Below are 23,251 nucleotides of genomic sequence, written 5' to 3'. Positions count from 1 at the left end.
TGTCTCTTTCTTATGCCATTGTTTTTTGAGGAAGATACAAATACACACACATATGAGGCAGTGAGAAGCAAAGGGATGTCAGTGGGCATTTTCAAGTTTCGAGCAAAACGTGTTACAAGTTGCGATCTTTAGTAGGCTTTCATTGATTTTTTAATTCTCCCAATTATGCTATATAACACTACCTACCAGGGATTCTAGTTCTATAGCTTGCCTCAAAGCAGAAGGGTGGTTCACCTTCTATTTGTACTGATTATCTCGAAATTTTTAATTTTGGCACTCACATCCCTTTACTTCTCACTGCCTCATATGTAGCCTCATTTGCGTTAAATATAAATACAGGGTTAGCATAAAAGAATATCCGGATTTTAAAAATTTATATTTCATAAACTCTTACACTTACCATTATAAATGATACATTAATATAAAGATAAATTATGAAAGTTTTTTTCCCTCACAAATGTTTGATGTGTGCGCCTGACACACATCTAAAGGGTGTTTTTTTAGAGGAATAGAACTTTAAGTTGGCAACAATGTTTGATATGTGTGCCATTTTGATTGGTGTCACTTGTTTTGAGTTGAGTTCGGTTTGCCATTTCATCATGAATAGACAAGGCGGTGCAACATGATGCCACACAGCGCGTGTCACAATTGATTTATTGAAAGAAACGTTCGGCGAACGAATAATTTCGCATAATGGACCCGTGAATTAGCCTTTAAGATCATGAGATTTAACACCGCTAGACTACTTTTTGTGGGGCTATGTGGAGTCTCTGGTCTGCACCGATAAGACACAGACGATTGACGCCTTGGAAGAGAATATTTGCCACCTTATTACTGACATACGACCGCTATTGCTGCAAAAATTGAGAAAATTGGACTTTCCAATTGGACTTTCTCTGAGCCAGCCGAGGTGGCCGTATGCCAGAAATCATATTTAAATAAAAATTGCAAAGAATCATCTTTCGAATAAAGCAACATTCATGGCAATTAACAACATTTAACTGTGTTTTTTTTGAACCTAAACTTCTCTACCTCTAAAAAAAACACACCCTTTATAACATACATTTTGGAGTGATTCACTGTCAATTTTTCGTAATGCTACATATATACGATTTTTCAGTTCTTGCAATGATGCATGGTTTGTTTAGGTTTTTTGGCGCAAGGTTAGGTTTTCGGCTTGCAATGTTGTATACAATGGTGGTGTAAAAACACTCATTGACGAAACCTTGTAAAAAAAAAAAAAACACACACGAGATTAGGTGTGGGGACTATCTGGCTGACCATCGTATAAAGGGTAAGTCTCAAAAAACAGAAATCAGTAATTAAAAGACAATACATTTTATTTAATTTTGTTGTGAAAATAAGTTTTTTCCCTAAAGGGGGAAAACATGATACATTTCTTTACACAGATCGCTTCTTCCTCCTGAAATCGAAAGCATCGGCGAAAACAGATCGATGCTGACCGCTTAGCTCTATGAAGCTTAAAAATTTTGTCTTCAAGTCTCCGGTATCGTAATTTGAACAGGGTCCGTATTTCAAATAGGTTGTCCTTTTGATCAAGTTCTGGAAAAGAGCTCGGGATGCGTCACCACATTGATCCATGACGTAAGCGGCAGCACAGGCAACTTTGTATGATTCCATCCTATCAAATGCATTTAAAAATAATTTTGTAATAAAATGCACTCATTAAGAATATAAAAAATGTGCGGTCTCAATTACTTTAGTTCAATTCCAACATATCATTTTAACAACGTTTGGCTTACATGCTTCTTAAAAGAGTAACGTGTGAATTGTTCGAAAGCAAGACCAGGGACTTTGCTCAGCAGTCACTTTTGAATCATTTATCAACTTTAATACTTAGACACGGAGTGCCCTGCCTATCCCCCAAAGCAAGATATCATTCCCATTTAAAAGCTACGGAGCTTTTCATCGACAGATTTTCTATATTGAACTATGTAGGAAAAACTCAATTTTACATGATCTTCGACACTTTTAATGGTTGGCAAAGTTGGGACTCTCTCTCTGAAAAGGTTTCAGAATTGAAGTCTTAAAAATTGTAGACCATCTGGTTTTATGTTAAGGGAAGGGATGTGGTTGGAACTTTTGCTGAAATACAGGGCACTTTGCAAGGGATAAACTCTAAAAATCATTCTTATAACAATTTCTGGATCCGTCCTTGCCCAAAACAAAACACAACAGAAAAAAAAAATTAACTCGCCCTAAAACTGTCAATGGTTACAACCAGTCAACCCCACCCTTCTGGCTGGTACGCTCGCCTTAGACAAAGCAATACACACTGATAGCACAACATGTAACGGGAAAGTTGAAGAATCACAATGGTCACAGTCACAAAATGACAGAATAATGACGTTAAAAGTTATCACAAAATTCAACAGATGTCGCGGGAGTCCGATGGGATTTTTTATTTGATTCATTGATTTCACACTACAACTTCTATTGAAATGACAGCCTGATAGAAACACGTATCAAATGAAGCCTTGGTGTTACCAGTAAAACAGTTAAGTTACGGGGTTGAGTTCAGCCTTGTTACAACAAAACCTTTCCCTGCATGTTAAACATTACCAAAACACATTATCAAATTATCATGTCGTGGCACGAGTTTCATTGTTAAAATACGCCTGTTACTCGATAATCGGCAGCAATTTGTGTGAGGATTGAGGGCTTAAATGAATAATGAATGCCGAACCAGCTCATTACGTTAGAGAAGAATTACGAAACTCATTTCTATGTATATGTCACCGTTCAAGTATGTAAGCCGTTATCATATAGAATACCTAGTTATTTCATGGAATAACTGATCGTGTCCGTTAAAGTGTAAAATTTTCTCGTGTTTCATGGTTTAACTAGTTATTTCATAGAATAACAATCTGCAGCCCGTTAAAATGTAGAATAATCTATATCATATATCTTGCACGACAAATACATTTACCTTCCATCCCTGTGTTACCCCCAAAATGTTCGTGTAAAACCTAGTGTGTCAACAAAACGTATTTTTGTTTTAGAAATAATTATCTTTGTAATTTCAAGTGTCATTTTAGTAATCCTTGTTGTAACAAATGATTTTATGGTACGTTTCATAAATACCATTTATACGCTGCTTAAATTAGATAAATTGCTTCCTTTTCATTTTAATTGGCTATCATTAGTTTATTTATAGAATACCTAGTTATTTTATTTTAGATAAATTGTCAATTTTACTCTTTAACTGTCTCTCATTAGTTAATTTATAGAATACCTAGTTATTTTATAGAATAACTAGTTAAAGTGTCAAATTAATAACGTATTACACACTTTAACGGACACGATCAGTTATTTCATGGAATAACTAGGTATTCTATAAAATAACTGCATTATATACTTTAACGGTAACATCTATAATAAATTAAAGAACCGTACTATTCATTGCATTCAAATGGTGGCTAAAAGTAGCTGTCATTTGAAAACTAACTTAGCTTTTGTAGCTTAATTATTACTGGGGTGCCCACCTAGGGGGAGGGGAGGGTCATGGTGCAGACTGTGCCAATTCATAGGGGGGTGGTTTGAGGGTTATTTTTACTTTTTTGGGGGTTCTCTTGCTTGGGGGGTCTTTGCGATAGTAAGGGTGGGTGTGCTCTTTCTCTTAGGGGGCGGGGCACCCCTGATTATATATTTTCCGTTTTTTCAAATCGAATTTTAGATTTTCACTACACTAGTTGTTTGGATTATCCGGAATCTCGATCTACGGGAGGATTCCTGAGGTTTGTCATTATTTTTCATATTTGTTAAGGAAGTGTTTTAATTTCTTGTAAAGCACGATCTTCAAAAATATGTGTCAGTTTTTGATGACTTACATGCAGGTTCTTTCCGGTTCTAATTGTGGGGTTCCTCCTTCCACCGAATTGTCCATAAACTCTTTGTAGGAATCGTAAGTATCTCTAGCTTTTTCTTCGCAATCAGTTAAAGGATTTCCGAGTCTGGATAAACACTCAACATTTTCACGATAAGCTGTAAAAAAGAATATTCATTGATCAAAACTATTTACGCTTTTTCAATTGAAGCAGTGAGAAGCAAAGATATACAGGGTGTTCCGTTTTAACCTGCAAGACCTTTATTTTCGCAATCGATAGTCCTAGACGTATACTTCCAATTGTAAAAATGTTCAAAATCAGATGCAGAGTTAAGATATTGAAAGTTTGAATCAAAAATAAAAATGAGCCAAAAAATGCAAAATTTAACTTTCTACGGGCCCCAGGTACCCTAACTAATATTTAGAGAAATAATCTTCAATGAAAAATATTACTGACACAAAAAACTCGACATTTGTGCGACCAAAACTCAAGGAGATATTCGAGTTTAAAGTTTTAAGGGACCGCACAAAGATGCGATTGGAACTTATCGCTCATTCAGAGGAATGTCAGGTTGTCGAAGTAAATAAGTATTTATATTTTTCATTGTAATTCCAAAATAAATGCAAATGTTATGCCATGATACGCAAAAGCGCACTACAAAACCTCCTAAAATCGCATTATATGCACGCATATAATTTTAAACCTTTGTTAATCGCTATATTTTCCCTCAAAAGGTGTTATTGAGGGCGAGTGTAAAATACTGTTAGTCACAAAATGCTGCGTTTCATAGCTCGGTGAATATTGGTCGTACTAATGTCAAACTTTTTCCGTTGGAAGGATTTTTCAACGGAGAAAATTTCCCTAAATATAAGTAAGGTGACCTGGGGCCCGTATATAAAGTTACATTTTGTATTTTTTGACTTTTTAAATTTTTACTTCAAATTTTCAATATCTTAACTCTGCATCTGATTTTGAACGTTTTTGCGATTGGAAGTATACATGTAGGACTAACGGTTGCGAAAATAAAGGTCTTGCAGATTAAAACGGAACACCTTGTATAAGTGAACATTTTCAAGTTTCGAGTAAAACGCTTTTAAAGATAAGGTCCTTGGCAGGCTTTTACTGAATTTTTTTTTCCAAATCATGCTCTATAACAGCACCTACCAGGCCTACTAGTACTAAGTCTTGCTCCAAGGCAGAGGAGAGGTCCAGTTGTTATTTGTACCGATTATCTCCAAATTTTTAATTTTACCACTTATATCTCTTTGCTTGTCACTGCCTCAATTGTTAGAATGATATCAGGAAATGTTCATCATAACAGGTAAAGCTTGGTTAGAGAGCATTAAAAATGCACATTATTGCTTACATACGCTTTTTTCGTTTTGTTCGCTAAATATTGTAGTGACTTTACGTGTGCGTTTTTTTAAAAATAAACTTTAAAATATATACAGTTGGCTCTCTGTTTAACAACTTTCAAGGAAAAACAAAAAATCATCCTTAAATAGAATGTGTCCTTAAATAGAATGCTTCTAAAACTCCAGTAGAGTATTTGGGACCGTGAAAAGTCGTCTTTAAACAGAGAAAGTCGTTAAATAGAGCGTCATTAAACAGAGAGCCAACTGTATTAATTAAGTCTTTATCTGAAACAAATTTTATTATTTACTTTACTTTGTCATCGTACACTTTAAAATACGTTGTTGTAAATGCTACAGCAGCACAAAGTTATGTAAAAAATGCTGTTCAGGAAAAAAAAACATGCTCGGTATTACGTCTGTTTTTCTCCGAAGATTAATATTTATCTGAAATGATATAAAATTAGTTTTATTAGTAATATTTAACCGCTCATTGTTTGGAACAAAACGCTCAATAGAACTCTATTAGAATTCTAGCTTAGTTCGAATGCAACGGCCCAAAAATCAATCCGATTAGTAAAATTAAAAATTTCTCAGAACATAAGTGATCCAACTGCGTAAATTTAAGAATATGTAAAACCGGTTTGCCTTACTTTTCGTACACATTAAAAATCCCCCTCCCCCTAAATGTATCAAAAGGTAAGGTTGACACTGAAAAGCAGGGGGGAGGAAATTTTGTATCGGCGAAAAGTAGGGGGCTCCGAAAAACAGGCTAATTACCATTCCTTCAGTGCAGAGCTCAATAGCTCTAACAGCATTTCGTCTTAGTTCGTATGCGATACCCAAAAAGCAGTCCGATTATAATTCAAAATTTATTTGAACATAAGTGATAACTATGTGAATTGTAAGAATATGAAAAACTGGTTTATTCTACTTTTTGCTGGCATCAAAAATCCCCCCTCCCCTAAATATATCGAAAAGTAAGGTAGAAACTGGAAAACAGGGGGAAGGAAATTTTTTGTTGGCGAAAAGTAGGGGCACCGAAAAACAGACTAATTACCTTTGTTGAAAGGCATCCCTTCAGTGCAGAGCTCAGTAAGGACATTTCGAGTATTCATGAAAATCTTGGCTCCATTTTGTACAGTTTCATCTGGTATCAATTCCGCAAGCTGGCTAATCGTAAGTCCTGTGTGGTTTACAACTAAATTGTCTAGACAATCAAATATCTGCAGAACGTAACTGAAAAAAAGTAGGCAATTTTACTTGGTGTGATCTAAAAATAACTGAGTTTTAAACTATAGAAGAAAATAATTGTGGTAAAATGTTTGAAAGCTAATATTTGTTCAAAATGGGAGTCATTTATAACTCAATACAACGTTTTGAACGGTCAACCAATCTATCCATAGAATTTTAATATTCGGTTTCGTGAATGTTCGTAAGCACCTCTGTTACGCTGCTCAGATGGCTGGAACATCATCATAATTGACTCTACAGCCAGTTGTGGGCCTTGATCTTCTTCAGGAGATCTCGCTGGGCTGTCCTCCTCTTTGCCGTTGACCTCCAGTTTTTAATTTTTAATGATATCAAAACCAGTATCCACACAGTCGACCCATCTCTTTTTTTGGTCTACCCCTTGGTCGCTGTCAAAAAGGGACTGCATTGAAGACCTTCAACGCAGCTCTATCATTTTCCACTCTCAAGAGATGAATTCCATTTAGTTAGGTAAATTTCAAAATATCGATATCTCGTAGAACATCATAGTAGAAAACTCTTTTTATTGCAGTGGAGGATTTTCAGTTTCGGGAACAGAAAATGGATTTGTGTCCTCCATCCTTATTGACCTGAAAAATCGTCTTGTGACAAGGTATATGTTAATGAAACTGAATACTGCAAGGAAAAGAAATTTTTATGATGACGTTCCAGCCATTCAAGCTACCGTGATGTAGGTACAAAATATCGTTCGCAAAATTGAATTTAAAAATCTTGAAAAAGTGGTTCCTATTTTGAAAAAATATTAGCTTTAAAACATATTACTACACTTATTTACATTTTAAACCGATAGCTATAATAGGTGTCCTATAGGGTAAGGTAACCAGTAACAGACAAGGGTCCAGTAACAGATAGTCATTAGTTAGGAATAAGTAATAGCCTTTTAGACGACTAAAACTGATGTTGCTGTGGCTCATGAATACGGTGCAGCCATCTAGCATTATCAGAGAGTTTTATGAGCCAGTTGTTATTTACAAGGCAGTGGTGGAAGGTGATGTACAGCCACCACGAGGTCAGCTGGTGTTGATGTTCATTTTAATTCAATAAGGCTTTAGTTCTAAAAATAAAGAACTTTTACACATTTTGAAGAGAAAAAGGGATTTTTGTCTATTACGCATTCTTTCCTCATTCTGCTCATTCTGTCTTACTCATCCTTCCATTCTATCTGAAACTGGGTATCATTAGATTTTTCAGTGGCTTTTACTGGGTGTCGGACCGTTTTTCGAAATTGAGCAAATAAAAATTGAAATAACTAATTCGGAGGATCCAGAAGCAGCCAAACCTTAGAGGAGATGTAGTTGCACGAGAGAAAAATAGTTTAGAAAGTCTAAATACATTAAAAGGTTCAGAAAATGGAGTTAACCTGAGAGCGATGTTTTAAGCATGTCTGTAATTGGTGCCGTACCCTATTTGGTTTTAAAAATATCCAAACATTAAAAAACTTCCGTACTCACTGTCACACGCACAGACCAGGATCAGCATTGGAATTATCTGCTCATATAATTATATTGTTTACAAACTTTGGATTATGAGATATTCGTACTCTTTAGAGACTTTTTATAATAAACTGAGGGATGATGAAATGGTTATTTCGGTTGCTCACTCATTCGTACTAATATGTGTTTCGAAAAATAGTCACTTCATTCGCGTGTAATCAAGATAGAAATTTTTGCTAAAAATTGTAGAAAAAAATGTTTTTGGGATACAACAGTTCCTCAACCTGGTACAAGGTAGTAAAAAGGATTAGTTGAAGTAAAACCTTAAATTCACGGAGGTGGTATGCTGCTTAAGTAACTATTTTATAGCTGAATTATTTATTTTTTTTGAAAGGAAAAAAAAAAAGAGAATATAGTTAAATAATCGTTTGCTAATGTTTAATAGAAATAGCCCAATTTTGAAATTTATGAACTCCTGGAAAGCTTTAGCAGTTTGCTTGTTTCTAAGTATTGATAAAGTAAAAAACTTGAAATTTATCGTAATCTTAAGACGTTTGCACCGTATAAATAATATCTGATTATTAAAAAAAGAAAAGAAAAAAAAGAGAACTGAAATTCCATACACTCAAACTCAGCAAAAACATGCATTTCTGGCAAGGAAAAAATGGAAAGGGTAGATTAATCGGTGAATGTAAAAACTATAGTGAATAAAAAGTTATTTAAAAAAAATCAGATATTTCAAATTTATTATTAAAGATAAATTGGCCGCATAAATTTCTTTCTATATAACCCACTAAAATCGAAACTACGAAAGAAATTTGTGTAGCTTACTCAGCTATACTCATTTTGTTGGTTGTTGCTTTACTTTTTCATTTATATGACTAAAAAACAACATTTAAACTTTTAAAAATAGTTTTCACAACATTGGGAACCATTTTACAACGCTTATATGACGAAGTGTGTTACTTGGGACCTGAAGTAGAACCTTAATGTTCTCTCAGATCATTTTTAACAAATACACAAATCTGTAAAAATAATTTTGAAGGCCATGTACCAGATGGCAGTTTTAAAATAGGTTACGAATTTCTGAAAATGAAATTGCACTTTAGTGTTCATTTTCAGCTCAGACTGTTCCATTTTTTAAATTGATTTGATGATGACTCACGGGCATGTTTGGTCCAAATCATCCACTCCACCAGTCGATTGCATCTGCATTAAGTCTTTTAACAAGTTATCATGTACGCATTTCTCAAGTCCAGGAAGCGCGTGAATGGGAAGAACTAAATAAATGAAATTTTCACAACAATTATTGATGTTTAAAATAAAATAATAAGATTTTCACCTAAATATACCGATATATAATGTATTCAAAAATATTTCTGTTGATTGATCTATTTATCAATGTGGGAATTTTTTCTCTTAGATTTAAATTCCTTTTCACTGAAGTTAGTTTTTCGCCATACCACTCCGTACCTGTTAGCGTGATCTCTCAGGATTGCCATAAAGTTTTCATCGTGTGGCACAGAATGGGCGGCAATCGGTCGTGGGACAGTCTTGTAGAAAGTTCATCTCTGGGAGTTAGTTCAGTGTGGATATTCCCCCGTTTTGGTTCAGTGTTTTTGATTTAGACCAGGAGTCCAAGAGACCCTGGTGTAAAGACCGCCGGGTACTGATTTGGATTAGGAACTTCGACAACTTAATGACCGTGACATATTTCAGGTACACCAGTCGCCATTAGTGTACTCGTTTTGCACTTTTTTTTTTGCCGGAGCGAAAAGTAATACCTGCCAAAAGTGGCCAATACCCATGGACATTACAGATTGAAAATCCTTTCCAAATTAAATAACATCTTCTGTAAGAAGTATGACCTCAAAAGTTTGAGCAAAAACACTAAAATGTTCTCCAATCTTAAGTACCGTAAAAAGGGCGTACACTGTTAAAAAATTTCCGGAAAATTACGGTAATTGTTACTGGCATCCATGTTGCCAGTAACTATTACCGTAAAAATCAAATGTTACTGTAAAATTTTACGGTTTCCTCGGTAGGCCACAGCTACCAATTAAGGCTGGGATCGCTTATTTCTCCGGTATAAATTACCGTAAACATCAGTGATGCTGTAAGTCCTCCATTTTACAGTAACAATTACCAGAAAATCTTCTTGAATTTTTAACAGTGTAGAAATTTTATGTCCAAAGCTCAAAATGTCAAGTAGCTGCGGGGGGAAAGGGGGATGAGGAGAGCGGTGTGCGTCCTCAGTATAGATATTGGGAGCTGGGGGATCAAGCTGCAGTAAAATGTGATCCAATTATAACCCACGCATGAAAGGAATGAAAATTTAAATATCAAAGAGCAAAAAATATGCTCATTGTACTGAATTTAAGCCACATTTCTGGCATCAAAGGAGGCATTTTTGCAGCCCTCGAAGATTACTTATCTGACTTGACGTTTGAACATTAAACTTCTTTGCTGTTGATATCTTTCAGAGCAAAAATATGACTATTTATTGTATTAAAAATTAGACAGCATTTTAGTGTTTTTGGGAAAAATTAGTTGAAATTTTGAGGCTATACTTCTCACTGAATATATTATTTGATTCGAGAACGATTTTAAATCTGTTATAATCATGGCATTGGCCACGTTTGGTAGGTATTACATTTCGATGCAGAAAAAAAGGTGCAAAACGGATCACTTTAGCGCACCTCGAGGCGTTTTTTTTTTCAAAAATTTTATTTTGTTCTTTTCCTATTCCATCGGAACAACGGACATATTTCTTAAAAAAAATCATCTTTGCAGAATTTTTGGGCACAAAACTATGAAAAAGTTTTCACCAGGAATTGTACTTTCTTTTTCAACTGTTTTCTTTTTTTTTATTTTAATTTTTTAAAGTGAAATTAGTGTTAGAATAGTGTAGACTGTCTGTATTGTTGAAGAAAGAGTCGTTTAGTGCATATTTTCCGTCAGTCTCTTGTCGTTGAGATTATGAATTTTGAAACACAGAAGAATTGGGTTGTTTCTTATCTTTTAGAGATTTGCATACTTCATATTATCCTAAAAAGTTACATCATGGATAAATTTTTTGACCTTTCAAGAAATATTAGTTAACGATTAACGATTCTCCCTTTAAAACTCGTACGTACAATTAAAACTGGTGCCTTATCAATCCACATTTAGAGCGTATATGGAGGGCATGACGTTTAGTTTTCAAAAATACTTCGTTAGCATAAATTAGCATAAATAACCACTTTAGCATAAATTTTACTACTCAGTTTAATTGATATTTGATAGTGATGTCCTCATTAGTTCTTGGTTTTTCATGAAAATTAAAACATTTTTTGTGCAAATAATTCTGATGTTTCCAAACGGAATTGCATTTTTTGAACGTTTTATTGGATTTTTTAAATTTAATTTCAGTCTGTTTCGAGGTTCAAACTTTACTCTTGCGACATTATCTCCAGATTCAGTTTTTACTTCTTACACTTGCACACTTTCAAGAAGCACAATTTCAATTAAATAGAATTAATTGCTCATTTTATTATAGAAATGAGTTTCTTTAAAATATTCAAACTCGTTAAATCAATTTTTAAACCAAAATTTATATTTAATTAAAGTTAAAGTCTTTAACTTAACAAACCAAGATAATATTTAAATAACATTATTAGTATCACTTTTTAGAAGTTTTGTTATAATCAATTTTGGTGTTGTTAAAAGCAAAAACTACTCTCTAAACTTCTGTAAAATTAAACAATTTTCTTCACACGTTAATGAAACATACAAAACATCAAAATACTCAAAAATCATTAAAATGCAGTCGCAACAAGAATGTTCCTTATTTAAAAAAATGGAATAAATAAATAAATAAATAAATAAATAAATAAACAGAAAATGATTTCATAACAATTTTGGTCTAATAAAACAGTTGAAAAATAAGTTAAAAAAATGGTGTCGTTTCCAATATTTTAAAAGTATTTTTTTCTGAAAAAACATGCTTTAAAACATAGGATCTAACCATTTTTTTAAAATAATTTGTTCAAGCTTAATATTTTAAAAAAATTACTTAAATCGGTGATCTTTCATTGTTAACATTTCTTGCTGATGACATCACAAATGATGAAATGCCATTCTGTGTTGCCATTCACAGAGCAAAATATTTAATTCTCATCTTTACTTAAGTGTATTAGCAACGTTATGGTTGATAGCAAGCGTAGAGCGCAATTTTAATTCGCTTCTTGATTATCATAACGTGGAAAGGCGGTACAAAGATGCGCCGAAAAGTATCATTTGTGACGTCATCTAGACCGCGCCTTGTTTGAAAATCGGACATTTTAACAATCTAATTAAGAAATAACTGCTGGGAAAATGAAAGAACTTTCTGGATCAATGTTATTTTTTTTTCTTATTCTATCAATTTCAGTGAATAAAAGTACTACTTTTGACTGAAGGAAACAACCCCATTACCCTCCGTACTCGTACATTAAGATATGTTACAAACATTTTTAACTAAAAATATACATTAACAAATACATTTTAATCCACACATTTTGCATGGTAGTAAAATATAATGTGCTTTAAACAATTTCATAAACAGTTTATGAATAACAACTAGACAATCTGTGAAAACAGTTGATGCAAACTCTAATACAATCCAAAAAAAAAGATATATGAAAAAAAAGTTGAATAATTAATTTAAGAAGTGCATCAAATAAATAGCAAATTATACATAAAAATATCTCCTAAGGTTTAAGAAAACCATGTTTACTTGTTTTAATTAAAGAATAAGTGTTTGGATAATCAAAGATATTTCTTACTTCCAATAGCTAGAACAAAGCTTAGAATCAGAAACATGTTGAGCTGTAGATGCAAACCTATGTGGTCGTTATGATGAAAGTGTACGGTTTCATTTAAAGCTTTTTTATTTATCAGAGTGCAGAAATCCGCCTCTTTAATTAGCGGAAAATACCGACCAGTAAAAAGGAAATCCTTCAACCTTGTTTGATAATCGACCAAAGGAAATAATGTATTAATATTCTTGACATTGAGTGCTATCAATATTCACCACATGTTCCATTTTTTCACCCAACATTTATGGCACTGTTAAATTGTATGCTCAGCAACACTTTCAGTTATCATTAAGGGGAATCAGTACCCAAAATACTTCCCAAAATTCGATTTTTTGATTTTTATATGTTTTCAAACTCCATTTCAATACCTTTTTAATGATACAAACTTCTTGATCGTGCTCATATTAGAAGTAAGTTAAAATAAGCTTTAAAAAAATGCAAAACTATTTTGATGAGGTATGATTTTCCCCTTTAAATTGCAATGTCTCGAAATGGTTTTTTTGAAACTAAATGTTCCTTTTCCTCAGAAATTAAATGGTGTTAGTCTTTGAAATTTTTACCACCTATTCCATACTTCTAATTGTATACACTGATGTACAATTTTTCTCATATTCGAAATTTTTTTTTTTTTTTTTTGTAGAGCTAATTTCAAATTGCAAAACGGAATTTTTTGAAAAAAAATACTGTGACTAACACATTAGAATTTCTTTAAAAAAAACAAAGCTTTCATTCTGTAAAATTTTATTTCAGTATAGAGAAAAGAGTCTATTTAAGGTACAGAAAAAAAATTTCATAATTGTATCTTTAATAGATTTTCAGAAAAAGGTACATGAACCTGTGCAAATTAACATTGACGGCGGTACTAATTCCCCTTAATGTATAAAAAATTAACTGATCCTATTTTAAATTTTTTGTTTTTGCATTCTGGATTGTTCCTTAGATGTGCCTCACATAAGCGAAAGCCCAATTTTGCACCATAAGTTACCTAAACACAATTGCTAATTTCAACTATATCTCATTACTATGTTTCTATTTATAATTAATTCAAACCTAGCTGACGTGAAATTCATTGGATCATGATAATTAGTTCATGTTAACCGTATTTCATTTTATCCAATAAATTTATTAAGGGATTGTTAACTCGAGGGACTAAACAAGGATTTTATGTACAGTGACATTTCACGTGAAGTGATTTTACATTAACGTAGTTCGTTGTGGATGTATGCAGGGTGTTACGTTTTAACCTGCAACATTTCTATTTTTGCAACCGTTAGTCCTAGATGCATACTACCAATTGCAAAAATGTTCGAATTCAGATGCAGGGTTAAGGTATTGAAAGTTAGAAGCCAAGATGAAAATGAGTCAAAAAATACAAAATTTATACTTTTTATACGCGCCCCAGTTCCCTAACTTATATTCAGGGAAATAATCTCCATTGAAAAATATTTCCAGCTCAAAAAGTTTGAAATTAGTACGACCAATATTCACCGAGGTATGAAACCCTGCGTTTTGTGACAGGCAAACACTTAACACTCGCCGCCAATAACACTTTTTGGGAAAAAATGTAGCAGTTAACAAGAGTTTAAAATTATATGTGTTCATAGTGTGGTTTTTCAAATAGATTGAGGTTTCGTAGTGTGTTTTTGCGTATCATGGCATAACATTTGCATTTATTTTTAATAGCAACGGAAAAAAATAACTACTTTGTCTTTTTACTTCGACAACCTGTCATTTTTTTGAAAGGGCAATAAGTTACAACCTCACCTTTTATATGGTATTGAAATATCTTTCAATACAGATTATTTCCCTAAATATAAATTAGGGGACCTAGGGTCCGTATAAAAAGTTATTTTTTTTTACTCCTTTTTCTTTTGCTTCCAACGTTCAATATTTTAACTCTGCATCTGATTAGGAACATTTTTGCAATTGGAAATATGAATCTAGGACTAACGGTTGCGAAAATAGAGCTCTTGCAGGTTAAAACGGAATACCCTGTATACTGTAAATAGAGGAAAGATAAAATATCTCGAGCAAAGTTTTGTTAATCGCAAAAAAATTTCCCTCTATTTTTCGAAAATTTTAATTAATATCTTCGGTAACTAAAGTCATACAAAAACGACACCATAAAGTGGGGCTACTTGAGCCTTCAGGGACTACTTGAACGCATCAGAAAAAAGTGTTTAAAATACCGTCCTGATCCTTTAAAACTCAATGTATAGACTTAAAAAACCTTCTCCATGACAGGTAGCAGTACTAGGCAGAGGCTGGAGCATTAAACGAAGTTTTTGCTGTTCCCGCCTTTTTCTGATTGAGGTTGTGATTGCAAGTTGTTTAAATAGTTTTTTTTAATGTTTGCACACTTTCACATTTAAGTTCTTGGAAACATCTGATATCATCAAGGTAAAGATAGTTTTGTGTTTGCATTCTATTTTTAAAATAAATTAACAGTGTTTTAAGGTTATAGCTGCATAATCAACGCAGTAACTAATATAAGTTAGTAAAATTGCACTGGTTGCTACTTGAACATAGCGTTCAAGCAGCACCAGACTACATTTCATCACTAAATTATGTTAAGTAAGGTTTGTAATCTTTTAAAATAAAGAGGTCAGTTACTATTTATACCCGCTTATTTGCAGATATGGGGATAAAAAGGCTCCAAAAGTCAAAGAGAACTCCTTGAAGTAGGAAATAATGTGGATTATTAAGAGGAAAAATTATAACTGTGTCCAGATTCAACTAATTCCGGAGAAATGTCTTAGGAAGTGGCACCAGCCCATTTTGACTTAAGTATATCAACTCTAAAAAAGAAATTAAAGGGATCGTTCACAAAACAAGCCTGAGCATCCTGTAGCATTAAGTAGCGAGGAAGATCAGGTATTAAATAATATCAGAGAAAATAAATCCACCCAAGCCATTAAATTGAGGAGTTTTCATTTTTTAAAATGTTTAGGTAATGATTATTTCAATCAGTTTTAGCTGTAGTTAGATTATATTTCAATTTGAGAAATTATGTTTACCTAAAAATATATTTTTATGTATATGTTGATTTTATATCGATTTATGTAAATAATTGGCAATTTATATAAATAGTTTGCTCACTAGAATGTACGTTTTGAGTTTTCTTTCAAAATCATTGGTCCTTCTTGATACCACCACCTGTTTTACAGCTTTTTCTAATGGATTTGCTAAGTAGGACCAAGTAGCCTCAGCGCGCGGCTACTTGAAACCAATTTTAAAAAAATAAAAAAATGTAAAAAGAGTTAAAATTGTTGCTTAAACAAACAAAACATTAGTGTAAAACTCGTAAAAAATATGAAATTTCGGGTCCAAGTAGGACCCGTTTACGGTACCTTACTAAAAATACCCTCTATCAAGTCTCCTTCCTAGTCTGATGGCTAAACGAAAATATTGAGCATTTTGAGGTAAAAGCAATTAAGTTTTTTAATTATGTTTTAGGCTCATTAGGGACTGTTTTTAGCCACGGAGGCATTCGCTGTCAATAGGATCTTTTTTTTTTTTTTTATAGCGTCCCGAAAGTTATCTTTCCCGCTGATAGAACTTACATTAGGTAATTTGTTACAAATAGATATATTTCAGAAAATAGTGTGTGTAATTTCATCTTTTTATGTCTCCTCATAATGAATATTGTTAAAAGCAATAATAGGAAGATATTTTGCAATTTTTGAACAATTTGGATCTTGAAAATGTGTTTCAAAATAGAACCCGAATTTCAGTTAAAAACGTTTTAAACTGTGATCAACAAGGTGTTTTTATTACAAAAGCAGAGTTTACACATCATACCGGGATATCTCAGCGGGTCTAAAGGAGATCAGCTTCGTTTGCAGGCACAGGCGATAATTTCCTGACAGGCTTCGAAAGCAGAGGTGTTTAATCTTTAATGTAACTTTAATTTTAACTGTTGGTGGCGCAATTGGAAACTGATATATATTACTTGTCTGTTTAATTTGTCTTCTTGTTGTTTAAAGCTTTTGAGTTCTTGTTCTTGTTTTTAGTTCAGTTAGTCTTGTTTTGAACTTTATCTCATGAATCTTGAATTAATATAACTTTAATTTCGTTAATATTATTTGCAAAAGTTTTAGTTATAGTTGCTTTTAATATTTTAAGTAAAATGATGTTTTCATTAGTTTTTTGAGTTGTGGATTGTATTTGCGAATTTAAGAAAAAAGCTCATAAACTTAGGATGCAAGAGGTAATATAAGTTCATTTGACCTGAAAATTAGATTTTGGTTCTATTATTACAGTAAAATGTTAAAGTTATTATAAAGTTAAAAGAGAAGGAAAAAAAAAAAAGTCACTATCTATTCGCTAGATTTTATACAACCATACTCTTGAGGGTCAGGAAGAACCTGAGTTACTGGTAGACTGTTCTTCTATTTTTGCCTTGCTTGAAGAGACGCCGACGTTCGAATTGCATTTTGAGTTGGAGGAATGTTTCCAATGTCCCTTCCTTGAGAAAATAACAATGTTTTCTGCGCGGAGTTTGCGGTATCCTCTTTGCTGCGTCTATTGTATATTGTATTACGACGCACTTTTAATGCCCAGGTACAGTATACAGTACCTCTTCAGGAGGAAAGGGTTGCGAAAGATACTTAAAAACGTCTTTGACTGCCGGTAAGGTTTGCCATGCTGCCCAAGCTGATCTTTATCTTTTGCTGAGATTGTGTCACAACCTATAAAAGCGTGGAAAGACAAAAGTCTGGCACACGTTTTCGGACCAAGTCGTAGCGCTATGGCGCGGATATCAAAGGTTCGGTTTGATTTTCCCCGTGCCTAACCCATTCCACAGTTAATCACACCCCTGGACATCTTGAAGAAGCGCAGTGGTCAAAACGGTGTCCACTGTCTTGATGAAAAATCGGTTTCAACCATGAGATCCACCGTGTGCAGCATGCAACAGCGTTCTACCGTTGGCCTATTTATAGGAGCAAGGAATCAAGCCCGTCAAATCAAAATCGCCATTTCAAAGAACACTCATGTGACGAGTGACAAAAACAACTTTTTGTAGAAAATTTATTGTACTGATGAAGTCCGCCAAGTATTTAAATAGTTCTTGCTTATTTGAGTCTTTTCTCAAAAAATCAGACCTGGTTTTAAGAACTTGTTTTGTAGCCTCCGTTTTCCGACGAGCACCTTTTGCTTTTATCAATCTTAACGCAGACTTTAGAGACACAGAGGTACATAGTCATCAAATATATATATACTACATTCATTCTCTGTGCCTTATCGAAACCTGGACTAATCAAATGAGCAACAAACTTCATTTCATTTTCAGAAAAGGCATTTCCCAGCTCTGGGCGAAGGCAGTTAGTTGATAGTCGCTGCTCCATCCATCACCAGCATATCGAAATTCAGAGATTGCTGCTCTATATCAGCTTCGTCAGGCTGTAAACAAGCCAAAAGATCAGCTTTCTTTCCAAGTTGAAGTTCGCTGTTTTCAGAAAGTGATGAAGGGTAAACTTGATTCTCGTGACTTAAAAAAGCATCCGAATTCACCTGAAGTATTTGACAAGCAATGTAGAGCCTAGAAAAAAAAAGGCTGCGATCTTCTTTATAGCAACACGCTGTTCCTCCTTCCTAGATCAAGATTTCGTTGAAACGCTGTTATAAATACTGCGGACTTGTTTTTCGGAATTGATGTGCCTATAGGAACAAAGCAGTCAATGAGTCTTTTTTGAAAGAACCCATTTGCTTGAGACTCGCCAATTATTTTTGTGTTGCGCAAATTGGATGCTGTTTCTGAATCTAGAACTAACTGTGAGTCCAAAGCTTTGAGGTCACTACTTGAGTCTTAGAATGGGTCGCTCATTTCCTTCAGAATATTAATAATACTCTCAACGCTGTTGATGAATGAAAGTTGTCTTGCATTAGAAATTTCATGGGGAGTGCTTTCCTCACCCCTGCAGGTCTTCTTGGGAGTTTTACTGTATTCATGGACAATTCGTTTGATTTCGGAATCTGCAACCATCCATCTCAGTAAGACAATCGAGTTCTCAGTCACGCCGATAGCACCACGGTTTCCTTTAACAAACTTTCCCGAAAGTGCCCTGTTTGTCTTCCTTACCACAAAATCTCCTTTGCAAAACTCGGAATAGATATGAGGTAGCCGATGCCTCAAACACAGCATGTCCCTCATAGGAATTGACACAGCGCGTTTGTAGTATGACCGATCAAGAGAAAAGAATGTGTACTTTAAATTTGAAAGAGCTTGCACGTAGAGTTTGAAATCTGCATCATGTAATGCCATAGTAAAAGTCAAGATATGTATAGTTCAGTCTGCAGGATGAGCTGCCAAGAACAGAACTGTGGACTTTCCTCTTCTCTGAATCGATACCAATCGTTTTCATCTCTAGCTTTTGGACTGCCCTTATAATTGGTTTTCATACTCTCTTCAAAAGCTTTTTTGCGCTATGAAAATAACGCACGAATATTGATTTATTTGATGAGCACGGCGAGTTTTTTTTTCGACGTAAGAAGCGACTAAGAATGACTCGACTGTACCACTGGATGGAATGCTTCGGGACGCATAAAAAACGATAAAAAAAATGTGGCGATGCCTTCGTGGCTAAAAACGATCCTTTATAACCCTAAAATATAATTGAAAAAGAAATAGCTTTTACCTTAAATTGCAGTCTTTCCGTTATGCCGCCATGCCGGACTAAGACGGCAAAAGGAATTTTAGGTTGTTGTGACTGAACGACAAACGCCGGCGTTTTTGACAAAGCAAGTGGATGTTTTAAGTTTTATAAACAAACTTTACTATGATTATTTTGGTTTGATTGTAAGGACATGCATCTGTATAGCTTTTCTTTAAATAGTATTTTAAGAACAGATTTGATTTTTCAAATGTTGGAATCTCTGAAAAATCTGTAATAGAAATAATGTAAAAGTGCTGAAGTACTGAAATTCAACTCGAAAAAAGGTTTTTATTGTCTAAAACAGTGTAGGTAAAACATTCTGCTGGGAGAACGGGCAGACATTTGCTTAACACTCATTCCTTTGGCGACTTCTGTGATGTTTTACCATGGGCTTTGAATGCAAAGCAAACCGAGCTTTCACTAAATTTTCTAATCGCATGCTTAAAATTTTAAAATTTATATTAATTACGTAGTTATAATTAGGGCAAACCTAACCTGGCAGCATTGTGGAGGTTACGCAGATCCTAATTACAGCATTACGACGCTGCCAGGTTAAGTTTGCCCCAACTATAGTTTATAACACACCAAGCAACTCTCAAATTTCAGAAAGATGAGTCATTTTGCTTTTTAGGCTCTAAAAGAAATTTGGAAAACCTTTTTTAAACACTTTTTCAAGCCTTCTCTTAGTTTCCGTGAGTAAGAATTTTTCCCTCTTTTATCTTACTTTATACTTTTAATGAAACGTAGTTGAATTACACATAAAATTTAAAATTATTCAATTGCGCGGTATCGGTTTATTAGAACTTATTTTCAAATAATAAATAATTTCTAGCTGCATAATTCCAGGAATAAATAATTACTTTGTCATTCGTTTAGGGTTTAGAGTTAATTCCGTTTACGGTTTGGTTTTTTGATTTATCATTTATTTAATGTATTAATATTAAATGTAACATTTCCTCATAAACAAACCGTTCAAACTAGGGTTTCCAATCCCGCCGGATTTCGAGATTGTACAGAGCCAATCCCGCGAATTTGACTTTATTCTTCTAAAAGTTAAAATTTTCCGTCGAATAGAAAAAGTTGTGCTTTTTAGGAAGTACAGCTTTTGTTACATAAATTGGTAGTTATCTCGAATTCCGTACACCAATTGTAGTGTGTCACAATGTCACATCTTAATAAGCATCGATTGTTTGGTGCGTAAAAATGTGCTTTAAAAAAGTCCAATGCGTCTTAACAAAACATTGTTCGTGTGGGATGGGAAAAGCTTTTTGCGCAAAAAATAATAGGCTAGATGAAAACGCGTGATGTGACTCCACTGGAGTTGGTTTTACTGAAATTAAATTATTGTGGATATTTAGGAAACGATCCCCATAAACTTTACCACCTTCTAAAATAGTTTTTTTCTTTTCTTATGGGGGTCATGTAAGGGGTTTTTGCTCAACTTCAAATTTCGGACAGAAACGATGTCTGTTTGATTTGTGTATTGCTCCATCCAACTTGCCTTGTTGCTTCATCAACGTTGGTTATTGCATCATTGCATTTCATTCATCAGAGAAGCGCTAATTGGGTCACAGTAAAAGTTTTTGAATAATTAATTTTACCTCTCACTTTAAAGAGACAATCAGAAACTTGAGCAGCTTAATGCACTGCACTGTCATGCAAGTGAGTCATCTAATGATTCATCCAAGTTTCTGTCACCTCTTTTAGTTTAGAGTCGTGCCGAATATTGAAGATTGCTCAGCTAATTCATCAAACATAGTTTTCAACATACCACCCACATTTATAATATTAGCTTCACGGTGACAAAGATATCGGAAGGCACTTTCTGCAGGTTAGAGAGCATAAATAAAAAGTAATGTCAACTTTTTCATTGCTTTTTTCTTCGGAAAAAATGTTGTGCACTTTTAGTAAGTTAAAGGATTTGAGCGCATTCCATAAGTTCACAGAAGCGTTTAAACATTATATTCAGGTATTTCTGGGTTTCAATATTTTGTGATGATTTTTGAAACGGTTTATATTTTTTACACATTTTCGCTGTTGTTGAACGTATGAACACTGAAACCTCAAATAAGAAAACCAATTCATTTTCAGAAAAATATACTCTCTTATATTGTTTTCTTGAATGGTAAATCCATCGTTCATAATGTGGGACAAAGTTTTTCTTGCTCTTCTTGTAGATATATAGGAAGGTGATTAAAACTTCAAATGAAACTAGTAAAATTATTCGTTTAATGGACGGTAAAAGTTGGAAAACGTTTGCATGGAAAATCTTTGTGGGATTGGAAATCCCGCGAGATTTTGCTATCTATCCCGCGGGATTAATTCCGATTAATACCATGCAGGATCCCTCGGGATTGCGGGATCGGAAACCCTAGTTCTAACGACTTTTAACTAAATAAACAAAACAAACATTTTTGAAGTTCCCAATTCTTAAATTGATACTATTTTTGGCTGGACGAGGAAAAATTTTAACTTACATTTGTGGTAACGAATGTAATGGAACAGAAGGGATGTCATAAATGGGCGAGCATTTGACGATAGCTTAGAGAAATCTTGAGATTTTTGAGTGCCGAATGCAGTGATAAGTGAACATCAGTATATGTAACTATGTTTTTATTTTCTTTTGCATTTTTCTCAGAGAAAATAGTTGTTGCTGTAACAGAGGATAATCAACTGGTGGTCGTAGCAGAAAACATTTCAATCACTCGGAAATATGTAAAGATCATGAAAAATAATATTAATGTATGCAGACGAGAAGTTACCCACAGGCGAACCAAATGCTTTTTAATTTTCCTCCACGGGCAAGGCCGTGCGCGTACCGCTAGTAATTAGATAAACACTATTAAAAATATATATTTTTTAATGTGGCGGAAAAATTCCATTAGTTCCCTCTTGAAACATTTCCTCTTGTACTTAACGAATAACAATATTATATCCTTGTAACGATCGTAATCTATCTTCAAACGAAAGCGCTGAAGAGTATGTGAAATATTTTGCGTATATTTATGATATTATTCTGCTAGCTGTTTGTTAAAATTTTAAAATTTACCATTTTATGATACTTTCCTTTAATATAGCTTCGCTTTAGAAACATTTGTACGATTTTACACAATATTTTAAGGGGGTCTGAGACACATTTTGAAAAAAAAAAGTTTTAAACAGTTTAGAATTTTGAATTATTTTACACTGATTCACCATCTATTTAATAAACAAAATCATACCATAAATATTTTTAAAAATATTTTTTATTTATATTTAATAATTTTTTTTTCCAAACAAAATGGTGTTTCTTTAAATTGCTGAAACTCAAAATACAATTTTTAAACTTTTTTCACAAAATTATACTTAAATATCTGAGCTTTAATTTTTCTTCGGCTATTAAATTTTTTTTTTATTCAATAAAAATAGAAAATACTTGAAGAAAAATTTCGAAAAATTCTAAAATACTTAAAAAAAGTCAATTTTTTTTTTTGCAGTAAGCGCTTTTTTTTTTTTTTTAAATTAGCAGTATAAAAATTAAAGTAGACTGTCTGAAAAAGATCTGTTCCAAATTTCATTGCTTTTGTCTTTATTTGCTCTCTTCTTATAAGAGTTTGAATGCAAAGAATTGCATCATGGAGAAAAACGCGTTTTAAGTTTTAAAACTAAAAATAATATTAATTAAATGCATGCTACAAAAATAATGATATCTTTCGTTATAATTAAGATGCAAACAAGAGTCAAACTTCTTTTTAAGCAAGGAAAAGCGGAGAAGTTTTTTTAATGATTTAAAAAAATGCAAAATTTGATGATTTCTGTGTCCCGGATTGTAAGATGTTTTAAATTCTTCCCATTTAAAAGCTTAGGCATCAG

At 33.5% G+C, this 23,251-nt stretch overlaps 2 protein-coding genes across 2 annotated transcripts in view; one reads left to right on the top strand and one right to left on the bottom strand.

Annotated features, from left to right (window-relative positions):
- The window catches only part of LOC129225540 (uncharacterized), an 85,947-nt gene that overhangs the window by 32,896 nt on the left and 29,800 nt on the right, over positions 1-23,251 (top strand). The window lies entirely within an intron of this gene.
- LOC129225538 (uncharacterized) lies at positions 1,318-12,841 on the bottom strand. The gene is made up of 5 exons (XM_054859976.1): positions 12,711-12,841; positions 9,071-9,185; positions 6,261-6,439; positions 3,852-4,005; positions 1,318-1,642 (listed from the first exon to the last, which is right to left on the bottom strand). The coding sequence occupies exons 1-5, from the start codon at positions 12,745-12,747 to the stop codon at positions 1,402-1,404; spliced, it is 726 nt and encodes a 241-aa protein (XP_054715951.1). The 5' UTR covers positions 12,748-12,841; the 3' UTR covers positions 1,318-1,401.

The sequence above is a fragment of the Uloborus diversus genome, chromosome 7 (assembly GCF_026930045.1).
Source record: "Uloborus diversus isolate 005 chromosome 7, Udiv.v.3.1, whole genome shotgun sequence".
NCBI classification, from domain to species: Eukaryota; Metazoa; Arthropoda; class Arachnida; order Araneae; family Uloboridae; genus Uloborus; species Uloborus diversus.
The sequence above is the reverse complement of the archived record's forward strand: the minus strand, read 5'-3'. Positions and strand labels throughout refer to the sequence as shown.